We start from the raw sequence: 21,820 nt of genomic DNA on the forward strand, positions 1-21,820 counted from the left end.
TTGTGAAAGAGGTAAAGGAGATGGGGGGTGGGGGGGGGGGGGGGGTTTGTGGTAGTATTTGGATATGGATTGAGCTTCCTTTGCTGACTGGAGGCTTCAAATTATCCCCTATCAGATTTTGGTTGGTTGAATAACTCAACCCGCCTGAAGAGCTAGGTTGAGTTATTCGGGTGCTAATTTTCTTCTTCAGGCTAATAAGCCCAAGGAAACGGGGCCTGAGAATATGCATAAACAAACATATTTTCATTTTAATCACTGTTTTAAAAACTGAAAATGAAAAAACATAAACAAACAAGACAGTCCTAAGGCAATTTACTGGATATGCAAATTATTATAAAATCCGCTCAACATTTTGAACTTGGAATTAATTTACAGATCATGTATTGAGTTGCAAAAGTATGCAGAGCTGTTTTGGTATATCGCAGCTTCAACATTTATGCAGCACAGCATGGAGAAGACCATAAGACTGCAGCAAGAAGCTGCAGCAGGGAGTACTCACTAATATCATTTGTTTGTGATGCTATGGTACTGTTGATTTCTGTTGAGCAGGCTGTAGCAGTAAGTGCTGTGGTCACTCAGCAGGCTGCAGCAATTGAGAAGGACGCAATAGCATGCATTGAACAGGAAAAAATAACTTCGATTGGCAGACCAGTCTTCAGGTAGCTATGGCACAGACTTGCTCTTAGTCCGGTGGAACTACCTGCTGTTATCAGACTGAATCAACACATAAGAGGAATGCAGGAATCTGGGTACCGAATGTAGAGCAGCAACGAACTTTAAGCAACAGCAGGAAGTATTTTATGATTCTGTCTATCTTGCTTTGCAACAGTGTTTAGCATGCTGCAGCAGTATTTAGCATGCAAACTCCAAATGCTGAGCTTAGAATCGAGGATTGAACAATAGCAATGCAGCACCATCACATACGAGGGAAATGAAGCTCCAGAAACAAGAGTTACGTGACATGATGCTCTCAGACAATCATGCGGAAGCAAAGGAGTGTAAAGAGTATGCAAGTTAAGGAGCAGCTTGAAGCAACAGGGCTGCAGATAATATTGCAGGAAAGCATGGGTGCAGAGCTTCATCCACAAACTGTCACAGTGGGGAAATGAAGTGAAGTATTGGTGGATGTCTCAGCGAGTATTAAACGGGAAATAATGCAGCATCCTTTGTGTATTAAGTTTTACTGTTACTATAGCTACTGATGCATTTTTTATATCAAAATGCAGCAGCAAGCTTTTTCTGCAGCTGCACTAACAAAGACTTGACAGATTGTATTTTCTCCTCTTACTTGACATTTTTAACAGTTTTTAATGCCCTAGAGTTAGGAACAGGAATGTTTTGCTTCTTTAAATTATTAGATAGCAGAAATTTGATTGAATAATTGAGGAAAGTGTAGCAGGGAGGAATTCTCGCTGCAGCAGCACCATTCTGGAAGAACGATGGTTGCAACAGATGTTAACAGGGAAGTCTTTCATGCTTAGAGTTAATTAGCAAGTTAGAATTGGGAATTTTTGTGCTGCTTGGATTTCTGTCTTCAAAATTAACCGACAGATAGCAGAATTGTATGACATGAATTTTTGGGTCTTGAATGCACTTAATTAGGAAGGATTAGTTTCATGCATGTTAGTCAAATATACATGTTGATATTTTGACTGAAACAATCACAGTTCTTTCTCTGATTGCCTACTTTCAACAGAAAGGTTGGTGGAATGCCGGAGCAGAAGCATTGCTTCGTCTTGAAGATTGCTCAGCTTCAAGGAAGTAGTATAGGTGGTGCTGAATAAACAGTCAACATAAGATGCCAGGACTGGAGCTCTTTAAGCTTTATAATGTGGTTTAACTGGAAGTGCTGAAATATGCACAATTAATATAGACATAGTTCCAGAAAAAGGTGCTATTACATAGAGTTCTATTTTGTAAGAACTATGACTTTGTGCTTCTTGGCTTTCCCTAGTGCAGGGACCTTATTGTCCAGAAGACTGCAGCAGAACCGAGGAATTCTGAAGCTGCAGCAACATGCTCGTGCCACTATGGCATGGAGCAATACTGGTGGATGAGTTGCAGCAACAGATTTCAGTCAAACAGGGATGCACTTCATACTCATATCTTTTAGCTAATTGTCATTATATTAGAACAGGCTGGGTTACTGTTGATTTGATTTCTGTTTCTGTGCAGGAACTTCTCTTCAAGGAGATGAGCTTGCACAGATTAAAAAGCAGTGAGCAGCGCGTAGAAACGGGCAGATACATCACAAAGAATAATGCTGAATGTATTTAGAGGAGGTTGACACAGTAATAGAGTGAGGACTGTGTTTGCAGATACAGAAATCTTCGACACTGAGCTTTGCGCTGCTAGAAGCCAAAACCCTGAGCATACAGAGTCTGTAGCTGCAACAGCTTATTGACAAAGAAGAATGCATTTCGTACTCACAATTCTAGCTAACTGGGTTGTTATGCAAAGGAAGACATTTATTGCTCTTAACTATGCTGTAGCACACTGGTGGATTTGATTTGCACCAGGGCAAGATTTTTGCAACAGTTGCACATGACAGAGAGCAAATGATGCGCACAAAGTGTCGAAGGGAATATGTAACCGGCGCTTTAATTTTCTGAACTTAGAAATATTTTAGATAGGCTTACACTTGTATCATTGTGAGATTAAACCTTTAGATAGGGACTTGTGCTGGGAAAGGGAGTAATCTGTTTTTTGCTTTTTTAGATAGGTTTTATTGCTTTATCACAAAGGAGCTTGCGCTTCGCAAAGGGAGTAAGTACTCCTCATTTACAGCTTTTAGTATTTTACAGGAAGTTTTTTTTTTATTATTTTTGTATATTAATAAACAGGTAGGGGTTCATGCCAAACCCACTAGGCACTAGCAGTGTTTGATAAAAAAAAAATCAACTGATTTTTTTGGCAGCCCATTGATCTAGATTATAATGTTTAGTTTTGAAAAGCCAAAGATGCATCAAAACGTTTTATGCAACCTGTATCAACCCATTTCAGAATGGACAGAACACATGGTACCTCTTTCAGCTTCCTTGCAAGCCGAAGTAGCTGGTGTTTCTTTCCATGATCACTCTCACTATCTGCTCGGTCCTGACACCGCTTATAGAAATGTGGCCGAATATTGTTCCACTCCTTGCTAAAAGTTAACAGCCTTCTCCAATCAGTTGGAGTGGGCTTGTCAACCATAAAGACCTCAATCAGTTTGTCACAAATGCGAACCATTTTATGATCATCCAATTGTTCACCAACCCCATTCCTATCCTTTCCGTCCTCATCATTTTCCTTAACAGCTCCATCCTCAGCTTCTGAATTGAGTTTCTTACCTAATGGCATATGTTCTTGAGCAGATTCATCTGTTACAGCTGTTGTATTACCAACAGCAACAGCAAGAAAGGAACTATGCGATCTTTCTTTCTCATACGGCAAGAGAAAGCCTGCATCCAAAAGAAGTAACTCTAGATAAACAAATTAAATGAATGTTTCTTTTGAAAACTCATTGCTCCTTGTTGAAAGACATTGCAAGTCTTCACATAACGTCATTGAGCATGAACATGTTCAAGTAATAGTACTATAACTCTACATTGGATTGTACATCCAGCTACGTAATACAAGAGGATAAAATATGAATGAACACCAGTCAACATCTTTGTCAGGGTTATTAAAGCTTTAAATGTATATAACCGACATTTATAAACTTTATATAATAAGAAGATAAATAAGCAATTTATCCGTGATTTACAAGGATTAACATTCACCAATCTAAAATACACAATATTCATAAATCGGACAACAGTAAAAAGAAAAGGTGATTCCTTTCAACATATCCTAACTCATCCCCGTCTAAGAAAATGAAATTGAAACCTCCTTCTGGTAACAAATGGGACCAAAAATCTTTTCTTGTTCTCTATTTAAACCTTTAGTCCTCCACCTCCATCCCCAGGACCCCTGTTTTCCAATTCTAAATAAAAAGAATCGCTCAGCATAGGCACTAGTTAAACACATTAACTAATCCCGAATTGCTACTTGAATCATTTCCAATCTGCACCTATCATGGATATTTTCACTTTGCTTCCTTTTTTCTTTTATTGAGATGAGTTATCAGTTATATCATCATAATATGCAGCAGCCGCTAGAGTTAAGTATCAGCATAAAAAATTTCAGTTAACATTACGACCAAATTCGTATCCAACGATCCCAGATTAACATCGCTGCCATGTTCTGCCATCAACTAGCCCTACCAAACCCCCAAAAAAACAATAATAACTATAATAAACAAGTAGAATGAACTGGGGCTGGAGAAGAACACCAGAAAAAAGTTTCTTTTACATTTGCTAGAACCGAAGCAAAGCCATACCACTTCCAGAAAAACAAAATATGGCGGAAATAGATACTACGACAAATGAATCGATACAATTCGCATACCTGCGGCCTTAGAGGCGAAGAAAGGTGAAGAAATTCTTGGAAAGGAAGCCCTGAAATCGGGAAGAGACAGGGAGAAGTTTCTGGAAGCTGGGGGTACAGATAAAACAGCGTAGTATGACTTGAGAGGAGCAGAAGCCAGCTCCATTTTCGTGGTTTTGAGAAGTAACAGATTCAATACCAAATTGCTCGAAGAAGTTCTGAGATTTTGTCGAGATTTCTAGTGGATTATGAAGACGGTGTAATTGTCTTCAACTCCTGTATACGGGGGTGATTGGGCTGGATAAGCCCATTTATCGGCCCGATTTTTATTGTTAATGGCCCGAAATTGTGAAGTTGGTCCAGCCCACAACCCAACATGGATGAGCCGTGTTGAAGTCCATGACGTTCCTCAATGTTGCCTTCGGATTTACCGTTAATGCCATTGAGCATTGATGCCCTTTGCAATTTGGGATGTCAATTGGCACTCGAACCCAAATAAATCTATCCTAAACCACCTGCTAACAGAATCTATTCAAGTCTAAAAATAAAAGGACAAAATGCATAAAATTTTCTGTATTTTAAAAAATTTGTAGAAAAAACTCTCTTGGTTTAAAAATAGGCTAAAAGTCTCCCTGTGTTTTGTAAAACTCAGTTCATTCTCCACCTCTCCATTAAATCCAACTAACAGTATTAATTTTTTAGAAAATAATCGTTATACCCTTACTTATTATATATTATTTTTTATTTTAATGATCGTTAGATTTTTTTTTAACGCTTGAAATTTGCCCCAGTACCACATTTATTGTACACCCTGTTTGTTTATATTTTTATTTTCGATTTCGATGGGCAACAACTATATATTACAAGTACGACCCCATAAGTCAAAGGGATAATTATATATTTTTTTCTCACAAATTTGATATAATTATATGTAGAATTTTACGATTTGAAAAATTATATCAAGATTTCTTATTGCAGGTCAGACAAATTTTTTTAACTAAACTACCCTTATAATAGTGAAGATATAACTCATCACATGTATTAACGTGTGAAGATGTATGAGGGTAATTTGGTTATTAAAAATTTGTTTGACCTGTAATAAATCAATCAGAGCTAAATATGTCATTTTTGTCTGATATTTTGATTAATATTAACATATTTGATAAATTTTGACTAACGAAAGGGAATTAGACGAAAACAAATCTCAAATGTATTAAATATAATTTTTCAAACTATAAAAAATTTAAGTGTGAATACACCAAATTTGGATAAAGAAAAGTTAAATTATCCCCAAGTCAAATCACTAATGCAGGGTCATTACACCTCCTATGATGCAAGGTAGACAACAAAATAAGAGCCAACTCCTTCTCCAACTCAAAATTCTCTCCTTCGTTCCGGACACGTTTGTAATCCGCTACCACCTCCTCCGTCAGCACCGCCCTCCGGCACAGCGGGCAGGTGGCCGGGCCATCGCAATATCTCAGCCACCTGTCGAGGCACCCCCGGTGAAATATATGCTGGCATTCGAGCTCTCGGCCCTCTTCGCCGACACGAATTTCCGACAAGCAAATGGCGCATTCCCAGGAATCTTGATCGGGTCTTCTTTTACAAATGAACTTGGAGCTTCTTCCCTCAATAGTCCACATGTACTTGTAGTAGCAGCTCCGGCGCCTGCAGTATTTGCATGTAATGCATATGAGCAGTATTACGAACCTGAGGGCTTGAGGGAGGAGTGTGCAGCACAACACTCTGACTCTTCTGTCTATGCCCAGAAAGGTTTTTGTTGCTCCAGCACACATTTTGTTTGTCTTTTTGGTCCTTGGGGAGAACTGAGATGTGAAGGAGAAATTGTAGACTTTGTTATTTATATACTCATTTGGTTTGTTATCTTTGCAATATTATAAATATATTCCATCATCTTGTAGTTGTAATTGTAATTATAAATACATTTCTATTCAGAGCTAATTATAAATACACCCTTTGAGGAGGTTAAATTACACTTTTGGTCCTTAAACTTTTCGAGACAAGAATTTGGTCCTTAATCTTTATGAATTATTACAATTTTGGTTCATAGTCTTTATAAATGGAAAACATGCAAACAACTCTATTATGATATCGCAAATGAACAAATTATCCCCTTATAAAAAAATAAATAGTTATTTATCTTCCTATATTTTTTAAAATACAACAATTTACCTCCCTGTATAAGGAGGTAAATTGCTTCATTTTAAAAAATACAGGGGTAAATTGCTATATTTCTTTTACATAGGGGTAATATATTCATTTTCAATATTATAGAGAGGTTCACCCCTTTATAAATTGTTATAATTTTCATCCATTTAGTTTCCTCGTTCTTAATATTTTTAACCCTAATTTTAATAAGTGGACCAAAATTATAAAAGATTAGGAATCAAAATCGAACATATTTTAAAAAGTTTGGAGACAAAATTGATTTTGACCCAAAGTATAAGGACCAAAAGTGTAATGTACGTACCCCGTCTGAGGTATACTACATGGACACCCAGTCAAGAATGTAGTCTATATATATAACAAAACAAAAAATAGAAGATGGCCACGTAAATCCTCATGTATGCATATATTTAGATAGTCTCTTCGAATTTTATTAGGTCATGTAAGAAAAATATTTTTTTTTTAATTTTTATTTAAATTTACATAAGTGTATAGTTATTTATATTTATTCAAAAGATTTGCTAATTTTTCATGGATAAATTAATTAGTAATTATACAACTTAAATTTTATTTTTATGTCAAATAAAACTTACAAAAATTAATTTTCATTTCACCTCTTAAAAAATATTTCTATTTCTATTTTAATTTAGGTAAGTCATGTACAATTAATTATCTTTATCTAAAAAATTTAACTCACTTTCCTAGGTAAATTTAGTTAGTAAATAATTTAAATTTCTTTTTATGTTCATTTACTTTTATGTTTTTGTACTTTTAATTAATTTAATTTTATGTTTTTTTAACTTATTTAACATTTATTTATTTTTATATCTTATAATTCAAATAATTTTTTAACTTTATTTATTTAATTTTTTACTTGGTACGTGGATTAACTAATTAGATATAATTGCAAACAGTGTCCATGCATCTACTTTACCTCTATAAGTATACCTATTGGACTAAAATTTGGCAGGCCTATATAATATAAATGCAGTATGCTATGGCTGCGTACGATTAACGTAGGAAGAAGCCAACGATCCCCAAACTGAGGCCATGACTTGAAGATTATGAATTCCAACCTTATAAATGTGTGTTAATATTGTTCTATTTTAATAATAAATATTAATTTATTTTAATTTTAATTTTAATTATTGATTATATATAATTATTTGATCTTAATTGTTAGTATATAATTGTTATGATCATTGATTGTTGTTGGATATAAATATTTAGTATTAATCATTATAATTAATTTATTAAATAAATAATAGTTCATCGATTTCATTTTAAAGAAATTAAAGTATGAAAAAATAATTTTTTAATTTTAGTACTATATCGAAAAACAACTCGAACAAGCATTCAAAAACTTGTTACCGAAACTGAGAAACCGAGGGAGATTGTATCAAAAGAGAGAAGAGCAAGAAACTTGAAACTTGTTGTGATTTTTGTGCCTTTACAAATGAGAAACGTATGCCTATATATAGGCATGACCAAGACCCACTACTAATTGTAGCAATTAAAATGAGACATAAATGCCTTCAATTCTCAATTGAAACGGCCATGATCGGCCAAAATTTTTTCTGTAACAACAGCGTATGATAATGGCCATAATGAGAGAAATTGATTTCCTCTTCAAATATGTGAGTTTCAATTTGAAATTCAAATTCAACAAATACCACCTACTACATTCAATTCTAATCCATCATTCTGCAATCTGTACAAAACAAGAATCTTGGAGACTAAAAGAAACCATAACTACAACTTCCACGTACATGCAAAGCATTCAATAAGATGAGGGCCAACTCTTTCTCAACCGCACAATTCTCCAACTGCATCTTCATCTGTCGATGCTCCGCCACAACCACCTCCGGCACCACCAAGCTCCTGCACAACGGGCACGTAGCCATGTAGCACCCTCGCAGCCATGTCTCCAAGCAGCGTCTGTGAAATGCATGCTTGCACTCCACAACCTCCCTCCCCTCTTCCCCTTCTGCAAACTCCGACAAACATATGCTGCATTCGGACAGCTCCGGCCTCGCCCCTTTCCTGTAAGAGAATTTTGGGCTCTTCTCATTGATCATCGACACGTACTTGTAATTCGTCCTGACGACGTTGTAGTAGTTCCAGAGAACGCAGAGGGCTAAGATGAGCAGCCGGATGAATTCCGGGAGGACTTCATGAAAAAGAATAGACAGAGTTTTGTGAGAGCAAGAGAGAAAATTTGCTAGAGCTCTCATGTTTAGGACAAAGAAAGTGGTCCTGAGCACTTGGTGTATTTATATCAAACATGTTAGTTTGTCTGTCTTGTTTAAATTTCTAGAAAGCTGGCAGGTTTGATTTGTCCGCCTGATTGTTAGGACTAGGTACGTTTCCTGATGCCCACCAACCCATTGATGATGAGATTTGTATCAAACAGGACAAACGCTAGAGGCAGTGATGATTTTATCGGGAGGTAAATTATATTATTTTTTAAAAATTATAAGGAGGTAAATTGTATTTTATTTTTTTATAAAGACTTTTTTACATTTTTTAATTTATACAATGGGATAAATTGTATTTAACCATTCAAATATGATCGACTCGAATTAATGATATAATAAATATAATGTATTACATGACAAATGTACTATATTTATTATGATTAGTTTAAATATAAGTAGACCTGATCAGATTTAGAATTTTGCAAGAGGTATGAAAATTGCTCACTGTAAAAAGACATGGATTATTCTTTCCATTATAAATTATTACGGCTTATAAATCATGATAAATAATAGGGTTAATTATACTTAGACCCCTATGAAAATAAAAAATTACACTTCCCTCTAAAAAAGTTTTAAAATTACACAATAGGAAAAAAGGCGGAATTTGGCAGGATCAACCGACCGTTCCAAAGCCCTTTCCATGTTGGAACGGGTATTGGAATATAATAGGAATGGAATTTGGTAAATGACGTCGTGATCCTCATTTTTTAGAGGTTATTTTTCTGGAACAACAAAACCGTGCCAACATGTGTTCCAAAACAACAGTTACAATGTCCGCTCCCACGATCGTTCCAACATAGTGACTGAAAATGGTTGGAATTCAGTTTGGAACACATTATTAGAACTAGGTACGGTCTTGAGTTTACCGTTCCTATATGTGAGACAATTAAAATCCAAAAAATGACAGTTAGTAAATATATTCCAAAATGAGACACCATTTGACACAATTTTAAGTACGCATCTAAACAATTATGCAAAAAATCGTTCCTGAAAAATCTCAAATAATGTGAGTAGTCGGTCGCGTAAAGGTTCATTCCTTTCACGTGATATATATTAACAATAAATATCAGTATTGTCATTTATACTGCTAAAACTATGTCCATTCATTTTCCAAACTCATCATCTTCCCTCTCCCAATTAATTTTTTCAGTTTTATTTTTCCTGATTTCATTTTCTTAATTTAGGGTTAACTTTTTAAGTGCATGCAAATTCCTCGTATTAATAAAATAACCTGAACTCCATTCTCCTTTATTTTTTAAATTATTTTGCGAATTAATAAACCCTTTAATTCCATGATTCCCACGCTCAAATTGAGAATGGATTCATTCTTCGTTTGAATTTTATGGTGCTAAAGATCATTTAACCCTACCCTCTAATTTAAATATAATTATTTTAATATTGTAAATGAATATATTACTTATAATAAATATAATTAATAGTTATTATCCATATAATTATATGGATATGGGTCAACCCAAATCCATTTTATTTTTCAGTCATGATTTATATGATAAATATTAAATTAGGGTATGATAAAAAAAACACATGCAACTTGGTTTCAGGTTATTTTATTAATACGAGAAATCTGCATGCACTTAAAAAGTTAACTATAAATTAAGAAAATGAAATCAGGAAAAATAAAACTGAAAAAATTAATTGGGAGAGGGAAGATGATGAGTTTGGAAAATGAATGGACATAGTTTTAGCAGTATAAATGACAATACTGATATTGATTGTTAATATATATCACGTGAAAGGAGTGAACCTTGTTGTATAAAATGACAATACCGACCACTCACACATTATTTGACATTACTTGTTGGAAACACATTCAAAATGAGCATTATGTGTCGCACATACAAGCCACTTTTCGACAAACTTATATGATTTAGTTCGAAATATGTGATTTTGAGTGGTGTTTTCGATGTTGGTCATGTATTCTCTCAAAATTTAGTATTTGGGTTCTGAGGATAAAACAAGGACGTGAGACTCATCGGGTTTGTCCCCGACAATTACCCTCCGATGCTCAAATTAATTTGATCAAGGTAAAAATATGCGAACTCATAAGTGTAGGTCAAAAATAATAAAGGCCAGTTACCTAAAATGATACGCGTCGAGGTATTTATAAGGCTTAGGTGGTTACTGTTGTTTAGGCCACGTGTCATCATCTGTTGCCGTGGTGTCCTTGATCGAACGGCTCACTCCTCTTACGCTGTCAGGATCTTCATCTCGGGTATTTGAGCGGGTCTGGGTGTTGGATGGTTCGACCCGATGGTGAGGGACGTGGATCTTTCGCCATAATTACGAAAATATCCTTCATTAAAGATATTTTTGGTATTTCATCGGAATAATTGGTATTCTCCATCAATACATATGATTGGTCGTTTTCATGTCACCCGTCATCCACTCTTGCCCGACCTTCACTTGACAATTAGTATAAATATATATATATATATATATAATATTTCACACTCAAAACGTGTGTACCTAATCAATTTTAAATTTTAAATATATATTTTCCCAACATAAATTCAACATTTATTTTAAATCAGGTTTGTCCATTAATGAGTACAATAATCATAAATTCAACATAAATTATTAAATTAGGATAATTTTTTTACAATCACAAAAATTAATATTTACTATAGTTTGTATAGATTATATATAGTGGTACGCCACTTCCAGCAGCACCGTTTGATGCTTCCTAGATTGGGGAAATAGTCTTTTGGCCAGTCCCACCACCTGATACGACCAGACCTTCAGCCACCCAGCAGATTCTAGATGATGTTGGACCATCTGGTACATCCGAAAGACGTTTTCCGTTGCACGATCGAGCCTGGTCAAGCCACTTTGGCTGGCCAACGACATAGGGCTCCGTATTTGGCCAGCGAGGACTTTCAGGAGGATTCCTCGAAAAATAAGGCAAATCAAACGACGAACCCCATAACTTCCTTGACTATGTAACACAGGGAATCTTCCTCCGGCGGCTTGCACAAGAGGAAGTTGGTAAGTACATTACAGTACTTTTATAGGTTTATCCTTATTTTAAACATATTATGATAACTATTTTATGCTTCTACAAAAGACAAAGCTCGGTCGGCTACCCAAGCAGATGGAGTTGTTCGCCAAATGCTACAACAAGATGGAGGATGGCGGCTAGAGTGGGCTAAGAGCCGCTGAGGTGGCGATAAGTACCTTACTAATATTTGTTTTTAAAAAAATAATTCTTGATTAAAAGTGCTAATAATTTTGTTTGTTTTGCAGGAGATATTCTAGAAGCTGATGGAGGATCATCAGCCTCAACCTATGGTCGATAACCACAATACCCACCGAATCAAAGGCTTCGGTGGCGATGACTGAGCAACAAATCTGGTTGACTGCAGTTAGGGTCAAAGATAAGGACCGTGTATTCGACCTTGGTTTAGAAGCCTACTTCTCTAGCCAGACCTACATATCACCATCGCCACCGACATCGACACTACTACCACCACAACCAAATCCGGCCATGGAGAACCGCATCAGCTAGCTCGAGACGATGATGGTCGACATGATGGTCATGATGACAGAGATGCGGGCTAGCTCCTCGACTATGGGACCGTCACAGCCGACCGCCTCCACTATCGCCCCAGCACAACCTTTGACAGACCCTCAGGCGTCGAGCAACGACAAGATGGACGACGCTAATTAAGAGAATTTAAATTAAGTTATATTTTTTCTAAATTATGTAATCGAATAATATTTTATATTAAAATAATATTATTTTCTAATTATTCATGTTTCATAATGTTTATTTACATTCCATTATTTCATATTTATTCAATTAATTAAATTCATAAATATATTTAATCAAAATTTTATTAATTAATTTAATTATTTATTATAATTTATTAAAATACATAAATTAAATTATTTATTAAAATGTATTACATTAATTAAATTATTTTTTATAATTTATTTTATATTAAATAATTTATAAAACTTTTATTATAAAATAAAAAACTAGAAATAATTTTAGTAATTTTAAAGAGACTGTTACATATCTATACAAATGACCGTTCATAATACCATCGGTAAAACAGTTCTAAGTACATGATCCTAAATAATATTGACCGTTTCTAATACGATTGCTAAAACAGTTTTAAATATGCGTTCCTAAATAAGAATGACTCTTCCTAATACCTTTGCTAATACAGTTTTAAGTACATGTTCCTAAATAAGATTGACTATTCCTACTACCATCGCTAAAACAGTTTTAAATACGTTTTGCTAAATAAGATTAACCATTCCTAAAACAGTTACAGGAGACTGTTCCAAACAAAAATCTGACCGTGCCTAATACTATTGCAATGACAAACAAACTGTTCCAACGATCATTCCTAAATATATTACCAATACAAATAAATACAGTTCCAATATTCAAGCATGAGTATTACAAAAGTCATTCCAAAAGTAACCCGAAATAAATAATCTAACCGTTTCAATTAAAGAAAAAAGAAATTTTTTTTTTTACACAAATTCAATACTACGAATAGTCACCAACAGTGTGTTATAGTGATCGTGCCAAATTAGAACGGTCCTTCATTACCCATTCCTAAATATTTGCTGTCTATAAAGATGGAAGGTGAACCATCCAATATCGTTCCAAAATCTGGTTTAAATGAATTACGTCGATTTCAAACCATCCCAAAGGTGAAAAAAAATCGTTCCTAAACCAGCACCAAATCCCCCCTCCCCCCTTTTTTTTTTGTGTGTGTGTGTGACATTTACAACCCCTCTGAATATTATTGTTTACACATGTCCCTCTTTCATTAAGGTCTGGACGAAAAATGTTGACCTTAGCAAAAAATTTACATAAAAATTTAATTTTACCCCTCATTCAATATTTTTATGTAATAATTTTGTACTTATAAAGAAAAATATAATAATGCTAACATTACTCTATATACATGTGTATATTGTATTTATCCCTTTATAAGTATAAAAATATACATGAAAGTGCTAAATGAGGGTCAAAATTAAAATGTAATATTTTTCTGCAAACCTCAGCATTTTTCATCCAAACCCTAATAGAAGAGGGTTAAGTATAAATGGAGAATTTTCGAAAGGGATGTAAGTTTAATTTCAAAACTCTTTTGAAGAAAAGTGTAATTTTATATTTTTAAAGGGTGACTAAATGTAATTAATATTATTTAGACCATGGCCAAAGAAAACTAACAAAAAGACTTAAGTATTGACAACTGGCAATCAACATTTTTTATATAATTTTAGTTAGGTCAAAATATTTGCCAACGATTTATAGGTTTACCTAATGACGAATGCTTTCACCTCACATGTAAAAACAACGGATAATAATCGTTGTGGAGTCATGATTAATTAACACTGATAATGGTTTTTCCACTTTCAACCATGATGTGTAGTTTTAACGAAAAATATCTCTCTTTTAATATTTTAATCAAATCAAATTTAATAAAATTAAACATATTGTATAACAAGTGTATTACAGTCTTTATAGACTAAAATATTAGGAAAGACATTTGCTTACTAGCTAGAGAGTAGGTCAAAGAGTGGAGTACTTGTCCTGCTCAAGGTTTCTTGATCTGAAATGTTAGGTGAAAAGTGGAGTGGTTTTTGAAGTGTTGATTTTCTTTCAGAACATGACTTTGGGGTGATGCCTTTATCTGAACAAGTCTTTGACTTATTTACTATTCTTGCTGCTAATATATGTACCTAACTGTTCCATTGTTGGTATAGTTGAGTGGTCTTGTAAATAGATACTACACTGCCATCAAAAGGTTAAATGATTGATACAAGTAAAAATAGAAGCAATTTTCTTATAATATTATAAATGAGTACATTATATTTTTTTCAAAAAAAAATTAACAATTAATCCCCTATATTTTTTAAAATATAGCTATTTACCTCCCTAAATTGCTATATTTTAAAAAATACAGAGAATAAATTACAATTTTTTAATAAAAAATTATTTGTCATTTACAATATGACATGGGAATAAATTACATTAAATCAATTAAATACCCTTTTTTTATATATATATTCAGTTTACAAAGCACCGAATATAGCATGAGTTTGACCCACTAAAATATTGAACTGAATCTTGAACATTTATAGCCCATATAGGTAATAGTAGTGTCTTTAACCGTAAAAAAAGGGTTAAGTAATAGTTTTTTTCCAAAATTAATTAAAAATGATAATTATATTAACAACCCAGACACCATTTGGTGTTAAATTACCGTACCACCCCTCCATATTTTTCAATTGAAAAAATTACTGATGTCATCACAAAAAAAGAAATTGTGCAAAATCAATTTTTACACCATAATTTTCTGGTTTAATTGTTTGACATATTTTCTGTACAGAAATACCATTCATATGCTAGGGTATACTTTCACAAGATTTGGGATTTAAATTATTATTTTTTTAGCAATTCAAGATATGCAATTTTCTTGGTATTTGTACCTTTTCTTTTTCTTGATTTTGATATTACAATGTGCTTTGCTTTTACTTCAGCACCAGTCATATCATAGTATTGGCACTCCTTAGTTCCAACGTTTAATCCAATAAATAGTTCCACATATTGTATTGGGTTCAAAAAGTACTAGTCATTATATTTTTCATTTATTAGATCCCATCTAGGTATCCCAAAATGATATGAATACTTCTAATCATGCTGTGAATGCCTTAATCGGCTTCAAATCTGCGTAGAAAGCATTCGGTTGTATCGACCTAACTCTGACCTGACTTAATACCTGAGTATTTACGTACTCACTACATGCACAATTAAGATTGTATCAATAGTTCGTGTATAATCGTATAATTCGATCAAACCAATAAACAATTGGCCTCCATGCTCCAAATACAACTTTTGATACCCTAACTATCTTTGTTTTACTCACACATGCACCCACTCATACAGTGCATCTAATTTGGTTTCAAACACAACACCTCATCCATGAAATATTGGGTTCTCAACTATTGGGGTGCCCATACCCTAGTTATATTATGAACTTTTTGACATTACTGATTTAAGCATTATAAAATACTCTGTCTTACAGGCTCGTTTGAAGATCATTTTAGGATTACTTAACTTGTTTTTGGAGTATTTAGACCTTAAAGACTCCACCAGATCCGGACTCATATCACTAGCCTAAAAGATTGAGTTTTTCAAATCAGACAACACAAAATAAAGCAGCAGAAGTTCTAGGAATAAGATATTTATGCGTTTTCAATGTTCAATTTTCAGTGTTTGATCAATTAAACCTAGAGTTTTCATAGCTTTATTAACTGAGCTGCAACGTGCAGCGTTTCACTGGCCTGTGTAATTAGGCTTTCGCCTCTCAGCAAAAGCTGCCAGGCCTTCCAACCTATCCTTGGTGTGCAAGAGCTGTTCGTAGCAGTCTTCCTCCAATGCTAATGCTGATGCCATGTCTAACTCCACTCCACCATCAATGGCTCGTTTTGCCATTCGTATCGCCAATGGCCCCTGTTACAAGAAGAGATTTATCCAAAGAACAAAGATAAAATGACCCTGTTGCATTTACTATTTTCCCTAATGGATAAATATTCATCTCAAACTCTAAAAATAAAATTAGTAATTAGTCAACTTCAGTGTTCATGAAGGACACTAGGTTGAAAGAGACGTAAATGCATTTAGTAGAAATAAGATGAGCCCATAGTGAAACAAGAAACTAGTTGGAAATGTTATGTTTCAGTGGCTTCAGTGTTTTTACCATAGAAGCAACGACATGTTCTCTTGAGGCAGAAGGGAGGCTAATATTCATAAACAAGTGTAACTCCATGTGAGGAAGAATGACAGAAAAGGTGAAGGCACTTTTTACCTAACTACTATCCCTCTAACAAGAAGTTCAAATATCATGGTCATCATTCACCATGGTGATTAGATCATTTTTTCCTGCGGATATTGTATACAACACTTCACCTCGCACAAGAAATATTATCTAGATACCCTTTAAGAATGATAAACTCAGGCGGTTGTGCTCGAAAGACTACGGTTTGGAAAATCTATGATGTACAGAGTGAACGAATTTCTAACAGATCTGGAAATGACTGTTTGGTCATGGAGTTCTCTCCATTAACTATTCAAATCCACTTGCCCTTGATGAGGTTCTTTAACCACCAGAAGAGTGAAAACTTCAACTATGATGAATGGAGCAGACTTAGCATACGAAGATGGAAAATTTCACATTGCTTAAATGAAAATATCTACACTAGTTGATTACTTACCTTCTGATTTATATCCCGAGCAATTTCAAGAGCTTTTGCGCGAGCCTCACCGGCAGCGACACAGTAATTAACAAGTCCTGCAAAAAAATCTATCTTTAGCGCGCATAGTTTTGAGTGGCATGCTTAATAAAAAGTGCAGATCAGTCATAATTTGAAGGGTAAATTATATTTTGCCATCCAAACTATGCTCGTTTGATACTTTGCCATCGAAATGTATTTTTGTATCAACTTACCATCTCAACTTTGCGAAATTTGCAATAATCGCTTTTTGTTGATTTTTCATACCGAAAAACTTTTATATGTTGTACATATGTGAAACATATCACATCACATAACCCTTAAATCACATGTGCACAACAAAAAATTTGGTTGAGAAATAGTTATTTCGTGAAGTTGAGATGGGAAGTTGACGCAAAAAAATGTTTGGATGCCAAACTGTAAGAGGCCATAGTTCGGATAACAAAATGTAATTAACCCTAATTTAAAATAGAAAATGAAGGGCAAAATGTGGAGTCTCCAATTTGACATACCCATTGACATGGCATCTCTGCCACCAATCTTTTGACCAGTAAATATAAGTTCCTTAGCCTTTGATTTTCCGACCAATCTAGGAAGCCTTTGTGTTCCCCCAGCCCTGGAAGAGGCTATTCTTCATGAGTTAGATACTACTAAAAGTTATTGTGTACTGCCGAAGTACTTAAGGGGCTTTAAATGACGGCTATCAAAAATTTGTGTGTGGCGCCCAAAAAAAGATTCGTCTTATTGGACTAATTAATTGGTTACATGCATATAATAAGAAGAAAAGTGCATAGATCATACAGCAGAGATTGGATTGTAAGAGCCATCATCATAAATAAGATGATGTCTGATCTTGGTTTACATGGATAAGCAGTAAATCGCAGAACAAGATAAGGTGTGATAAGGTGTATAGGCGATACCCAGGTATAATTGCCAGTCCTGTTTCTGGTAATCCTAGCACTGCATTTTCCCCTGTGCCATTCATTGTGCAAGTTAGAAACATTGCAGTGTAAAACTGCATGTTTAAGCACAACGATCTTAACTGACCACATATCCGAAGATCACAAGATAATGCCATTTCAAGCCCACCCCCCAATGCAGCACCTTCAATCACCGCTATTGTAGGAATATAAAGTTCCTGAGTATAGTAATTTCTTTATATAAAGGAAGAGTGAAAGAGCTCAATAGGATGTCAAAAAAACAAGCACCCAATTAAATCCTAGCATATAGACAAAGTTTCACGGGTGCATCATTTGTTAGGATATTTAAATTAAATGGCAGTGATTGATCCGTCAAAGGGAGCTTGCCAGAAAACAAACAAGAAGGATAAGTATAAACCTCCAAATAGGAGAACGTGGAGCGTAGTGAGTGCACAAAATTCTGAACGTCAGATGGACTCATTGTCTTCCTTTCCTACAAATTCAGTATTTCAAAAGAAGCATTACCAAGCAAGCTACCCTGATAAAGACAAAAGTAAAAGAAAGTAAAATATCCAGGATTCATGACTACTTGACAGAAGTGCAAATAGGATACAAAAATTTCAAGCAGAGAAAGCTCCATAACAAATCAATTCAATGGAGACGATTTGGCCGAGCAACTAGATTACACCATATAAAATATCCTCAAGTTTTTTCGCACATGTAATAACATCTTATAAAGGGAATTTAGATTTTAGCTCTCCATATTCCAGAAAACAGCAGAGATTAAACAATAGTGAATTTCATGAGAGAAAAACAAGAAACGAAAAATCCACAGGCAAATAAATAGTATAAGAATGAACAAGCACAAGAGTTCTACAGCATAACCAGCAAAGATGATTTGCAAATATCGCTTGCATGTTTAACATCCATGCTATTTATCTGTCAATTTCAACATTAATTAGATTACTTGTATCTTGGAAATATTACCACAAATTCTTATCCTCCTCGGAAAATGAGATTGCTAGCTTTGCTTGAAAGTGCAATCTCAGGATCTGCTCCTGGAATTGCAACCTCTCATAAGCTTTAATATAAAAACGTCAAGACTATAAATATAAATTACAAGATTAAAATTAAGTATCTGAAATTGAAAGTAGGAATACCATATTCTGAAACTCATATGAATTTAGAAATTTCTGTTGAACAGACAAACTATTCCTCCTTGTGCTAGTTTGCCCACAAGAAGGTCATGATCAAGCATGATGAAATTTTTCCTTTTTATTATTGACAAAAGAAAAAAATAGAAGAAAACTCATCAAGGGTTGATAGGTAAGTGCCCCCGCAAACCTTGCTCAAAGATTGAGTACCTTGAAAGTTCATGGATACCAATAACTTGGCCTCATGACTTGTATTTTGTATTCCGCCACCAAAACATTAAGATCTACCACAATGGTATTATAACCTACTAAATTTATCTTTAGTAGTAGCCCCTACGGAAGAGCTAGAGTCATGGATTACTCTTCGTGTAGTAGCCAACTTAGAATAGGATCAGGATCAAATCTGAACTCCCAGGAGAAGAAGGACGAATTCTCTGTCAGTGAAGACTCTGATAGCTACAAAGGTTAGTATTCAATTTCTAAGTTCATTCAAGCTGGAAAATGCAAACTTATATCAGTGCCTACTTGGACTTTATTTCAACTCACAGACTATCGTTGTTTTTGCTAAATCAGAAACTAGTAGTGAGGTTTCTGTATGGAACAAGATAAGGCTAAGTAGAATAGCATGTCAGCTTCAGCACGTCCAAAAGGCTTGTGGAACGCGATAGGTCTAGTAAATAAGCTTCTTAGTTCTTCCACATTTCTTTTTACAGTTAGAAGATATTCCAACTTACAGCTGTATTTTTCTAATCCAACTTACACGTCAACTTTTCTCCAGCTATATCTAGTAAAATCCACATGTATAGGCATGGTCTGGAAGTAACATTCTACCTTCAAATCAGCACCTGCACAGAACACCTTTGGAACTGAACTGCAGATCATCAGAACTTTTGCTGCAGCATCTTTATTAACAGCTTCAAATGCATACTGCAAGCCACTCAGCATATCCTTTCCAATAGCATTTTTTGTTGCAGGCCTTTCCAAATTAACCTCCAAAATTCCTGTAAATAAAGCATAGTTCAACTGGTGGCAAGACAATTGCTGAAGGCAAAAAGTCCAAGATCAAAAATCTGTAACTCCAAAAGCAAACACTCCAACATCTTGATTCATCCAACTATTTATAAGGTCTACCCTGCCCTAACCCCCAGCCATCCAAACATGTATATATTTTTTGAAGAAAAATATTTTCCTTATTTTAACTGCCATATAATGACTTCATTTTAAACCTATTAGCTTTGGTGGGATTTTCATTAATACAAACTCAGAAAATTAGATGCTTAGAAGTGCAACTATATCACAATTGCTAATGCTGGTTCCGGGTTTGTAAACATAAGAAACTACCTGGAATTCACGGTTCGTAATTTCAAACTTGACATTATAAGCTAAGAAATATTTAAAAAAGTGAAGAAATTAAGCTACTACAAACTACACTCATGTTATAGATGGTTGGCTTTGACTATCTAAAATTAAACAACCTTCAAACACAATTTTTAAACTCATGATCCAAATCAAGCTCAAGCCAAAATAATTGAGGTTCATCAGTTTAGTGAAACCCCTAAGCAGCTACAGTTAGGTTTGAATTTTTTCCATTCAATCATTACTTAAACAATATAAGACAACCAGAAATGCAGAAACAGTCAAGAAAACTCTGATTAAGAATCAAACGATAAACAAGGAATCAATTCAGACAAAAACCTCAAATAACAAGACAGCATAAATTCAACATTCTAATTTACCAGAATCAGAATCAGTGAGTTGCTGCAATTTCACAGACTCAGAAGCTGACTGCAGCAGAAGGGTTCGAATGCTCCGGAATCTGAACAGATGTGTACTAGAACTCTGAATCTTTAAATTCTTAAACGATTTGGCTACAGAGGTAAGGACTACCATTTCCCTTCTGTTTTTCAAGTAAGGAAGTCGGGGGCTTTATGCAATATTTCAATAAAAAAAAAAAGCAATTAGGGCTCACAATTTAAGCTCGTGCAAAACAGGAGGATTGCGGGCGGTCTTGGGGAGCGGAATCTAGTTTTGAGTGGGTGGGCGGAAGAGTGCTGACTTCCTGCTTTCCATGGGGAGGAGAGGAGGAGCGTGGCGGGTGGAGGTGTAGCTAGGGTCAGAAGTGTTGGCGGCCGCCGGCAGGTGGCACTGGCAGTGAGCAGAAAGAAAAAGGGGTGATGAAGGAGAAGAAGAAGAAGAAGAAGCAATCGATTTGGTGAAAATGAAAAAGATAAAGAAAAAATAATAAACAATAAAAAATAAAAAATATATAAAATGGTTATATAGTATAGTATGTTGTGTGTGTGGAGTACAAATTGCTTTTATGCAATTGAAATTTATTAAAGGTAAAGTTGCATTTATAATCCTAATAGATAGGGGTGTCGCACGTTTGGTCCCATATTAAAATGTCAATAATTTTAATTTTAAAATTAAAAAAAAATGATATATTTGTTTCTTGTCCTGACAGACGATAAAAATTAGATAGAATTTGTGAACATGAGTTGTAAATGCTCGATTAATTAATTGTTTGAAGGATAAAATTGTAATTTTAATCTTATAATACATGGGACGTTACAATTTTAGTAACATATGAATGTTAATAGCTTAATTTTAT

At 34.6% G+C, this 21,820-nt stretch overlaps 3 protein-coding genes across 4 annotated transcripts in view; all 3 read right to left on the minus strand.

Moving 5' to 3' along the window:
• The window catches only part of LOC105176773 (uncharacterized protein At4g37920, chloroplastic), a 9,397-nt gene extending 4,740 nt beyond the window's left edge, over positions 1-4,657 (minus strand). The window contains exons 1-2 of the mRNA XM_011099680.2: positions 4,429-4,657; positions 3,025-3,440 (exon numbers count right to left, since the gene is read on the minus strand). Coding sequence (XP_011097982.1) covers positions 3,025-3,440; positions 4,429-4,573 — 561 coding nt within the window. The 5' untranslated portion in view covers positions 4,574-4,657. The remainder of the gene's footprint in view (positions 1-3,024; positions 3,441-4,428) is intronic.
• Positions 8,334-8,831, minus strand: LOC105177756 (E3 ubiquitin-protein ligase ATL15-like). The gene has a single exon (XM_011101006.1). It carries the CDS (start codon positions 8,829-8,831, stop codon positions 8,334-8,336), a length of 498 nt encoding a protein of 165 aa, XP_011099308.1.
• Positions 16,058-21,449, minus strand: LOC105176780 (probable enoyl-CoA hydratase 2, mitochondrial). 2 transcript variants are annotated; one of them, XM_020692160.1, is made up of 9 exons: positions 21,179-21,448; positions 20,946-21,025; positions 20,041-20,210; positions 18,474-18,548; positions 18,183-18,273; positions 18,056-18,107; positions 17,648-17,751; positions 17,118-17,194; positions 16,180-16,356 (listed from the first exon to the last, which is right to left on the minus strand). In XM_020692160.1, exons 3-9 carry the CDS (start codon positions 20,152-20,154, stop codon positions 16,180-16,182), a joined length of 690 nt encoding a protein of 229 aa, XP_020547819.1. In that variant the 5' UTR covers positions 20,155-20,210; positions 20,946-21,025; positions 21,179-21,448. The 2 variants fall into 2 exon arrangements, with proteins under 2 accessions (XP_011097990.1, XP_020547819.1); XM_011099688.2 differs by having other exon boundaries at positions 16,058-16,356; positions 20,946-21,449.

The sequence above is a fragment of the Sesamum indicum genome, linkage group LG2 (genome assembly GCF_000512975.1).
Source record: "Sesamum indicum cultivar Zhongzhi No. 13 linkage group LG2, S_indicum_v1.0, whole genome shotgun sequence".
Taxonomy (NCBI): domain Eukaryota; kingdom Viridiplantae; phylum Streptophyta; class Magnoliopsida; order Lamiales; family Pedaliaceae; genus Sesamum; species Sesamum indicum.

Coding starts and splice junctions, on each gene's coding strand:
- LOC105177756 (XM_011101006.1), bottom strand. CDS start 8,831: ATGAGAGCTCTAGCAAATTTTCTCTCTTGCTCTCACAAAACTCTGTCT.
- LOC105176780 (XM_011099688.2), bottom strand. CDS start 21,099: ATGGTAGTCCTTACCTCTGTAGCCAAATCGTTTAAGAATTTAAAGATT. Junction 18,108..18,182: donor TTGTGATCTTCGGATATGTG/GTCAGTTAAGAT, acceptor TGAATGGCACAG/GGGAAAATGCAGTGCTAGGA. Junction 16,357..17,117: donor CTCGGGATATAAATCAGAAG/GTAAGTAATCAA, acceptor TTCTTGTAACAG/GGGCCATTGGCGATACGAAT.